Source organism: Exophiala oligosperma (genome assembly GCF_000835515.1).
Source record: "Exophiala oligosperma strain CBS 72588 unplaced genomic scaffold supercont1.18, whole genome shotgun sequence".
Lineage (NCBI taxonomy): Eukaryota > Fungi > Ascomycota > Eurotiomycetes > Chaetothyriales > Herpotrichiellaceae > Exophiala > Exophiala oligosperma.
In genome coordinates this window covers 154,168-156,350 of record NW_015622835.1, presented here as the reverse complement: position 1 = coordinate 156,350, position 2,183 = coordinate 154,168, and the positions used below count along the sequence as shown (strand labels likewise).

Here is a 2,183-nt window from a genome sequence, read left to right as displayed (position 1 = left end):
TGTTCTCCTTCATTGTCTTGTGTTTGAGTAAGTGAAATTGTGATTGACGGTGACTAGGAACGGTTGCTCTAAGAGAGATTCGCCGCTACCAGAAATCTACAGAATTACTCATTCGCAAGCGTCCATTTCAACGGCTCGTCCGTGAAATTACGGAAGACCTGAGAAGTTCTCATATGAAATGGCAAGGGGGCGGTTATCGGTTCCAGTCGACGGCGATCGAAGCTCTGCAAGAAGCACTCGAAATATATCTTGTGAGCCTGTTCGAAGATGCTAATCACTGCGCGCTCCACGCGAAACGAGTCACTCTTCGTGAGTCAGTTTCTGCTTCCTGCGAGAGAGGACTTCGGCTAATGTATTTAGAGTCAAAAGACATCCAGCTCGCAAGACGTTTGCGTGGAGAAAGACACCTTTGGTAGTTATAGATGCAAACAGCTGTTGGTGAGATGTCTTCACTTGTTTCAGAGGCTTATCCAGTGCGTATATGATGGCAGCTTAAGAACAACGATATGTGGGCTAATGGGGTGGTTTCCCTGAAACCCTACAAAAGACTTCAACTAGGTAGAGATTTGTATTCAAGATTATAGGTGATGACTTTTTGCTGTACGTGATCGGAGCTCAGGATCTGAAGGCCGAGTCTGGCTTGTTCTCCCCCGAATAGTTAAGCTGTCGCGAGCATTTCGACGTTCTATATGGCGAGATAATGTAGATCTCAACTTTTCGAAATATGTCACAGTCCAAAGGTAGGCCCATTTCTCCACCCAGTATCGCTTTTAGATAATGAAGATTCCGAGCCCATTATGCCAGTCGTGATGGCACGTCTGTTCCACGCTCATTACCCATCTGAGCATCGTGGTCCTTCTTGACTTGATACAATAACCAATTATTATAGACCAGAAATAAAATCAAGCTTATTCCTGCACACGCACTCGTTATTGTAACCGTGATGGTCGCAGTCACGGACCAGTTCCCGTCCTTAGCGGTATACACATTGATCAGTGTATTGACGAGGCCGAGAATGGCATTGAGCAGAGTTGGCCTGACATCACAAGGTCAGTGTCCGCTTTCAGCTGCTCGCTAGGTAGTCTTTACAAGAATATTCGATTTACCAACCAAATGTAGTTTCTGTTCCATTTTTTCCAGAGCAAAGCGATGCCAACGACTCCAAAGAGACAGCAAGCTCCTGCTATCCAGAGGAGCGAGGCATTTTGAACGGTGTCTATAATAATTTTCCCTGCACGAGTCTTATTTGCCGCTTCTTGCACCGAATTGGAGGTTTTGAGAGAGGTAAACGTGCCCGGGAATACAATGTATCCAGCCAGGATCAACCACGTAAATAAGCTGGCATAGAAGTTCTGGCGACGTGGAATCTTATCAAGCTCTAAGAGCATCGCCACATATCGAGACTGTGCGCGTGGCGGATTCGTCGAAAGTGGCCTAGGGAGACGAGACTCGTTTCTCAGATACGAAGGCTGTGGGAGAGGAGCCTGGGGCAGCTTGGACTCTGGACGAGACGGTTGTTTCCTCAGCTTTGGGGGGAGAATGGTCACATATCGTTTTTGAGAATATGTTGCTTGCTGTATATGCGCTTCGGATACTGGAGTCCTTTTCACCTCAGCAGCGTGTGCGGAAGACGGAGAATTCTTGGCAAATTCCATGAGCGGCAGGGATCGTGATGAAAAGCTCATTATTTCTTTGACATTATCTTCCTTAGATAGACATTGAAGTTGAGCAAAGTACTATATACTTGCAGTTTCTCCAAGGCTTAATGTGAAAAGAGGGTCTATACACGGCTCCTGGTTTCGGATTTGGTTCTCACTACTCATTAAGAGCCGTTTACAGACTCCACCTTCAATTTAATCGGGTGACGAAATGGGCCCTAACAACAGTTGGATCTGACATTTTAAACCGTGAACAGCTGCTGCAACACACACACACACACACACACACACACACACACACACACACACACACACACACACACACACAAAATTTATTACGCCCGGCGACAATGCCGAAAAAGCCAGTTAAAGCTAATCTACTAATACGTTTCTCAAGATATGCCCTAGTCTCCTTGAAGCCTATACAATATCAAATCTTGTCTTCATTATGCAGTTTCTCTCGTTTACTTTATCTTTGCGAAGTGTTGTGTACTGTAGTAAAAAAATCCAAGTTGCAAATGAACT

General features: G+C 45.4%; 1 protein-coding gene across 1 annotated transcript; it reads right to left on the bottom strand.

Annotated features, from left to right (window-relative positions):
• Nucleotides 1-795: 795 nt before the first annotated feature.
• PV06_11043 (uncharacterized protein) lies at nucleotides 796-1,685 on the bottom strand (the record flags this gene model as incomplete). The annotated part of the gene is made up of 2 exons (XM_016412650.1): nucleotides 796-1,036; nucleotides 1,111-1,685. 2 exons carry the CDS (start codon nucleotides 1,683-1,685, stop codon nucleotides 796-798), a joined length of 816 nt encoding a protein of 271 aa, XP_016256963.1.
• Nucleotides 1,686-2,183: the final 498 nt, after the last annotated feature.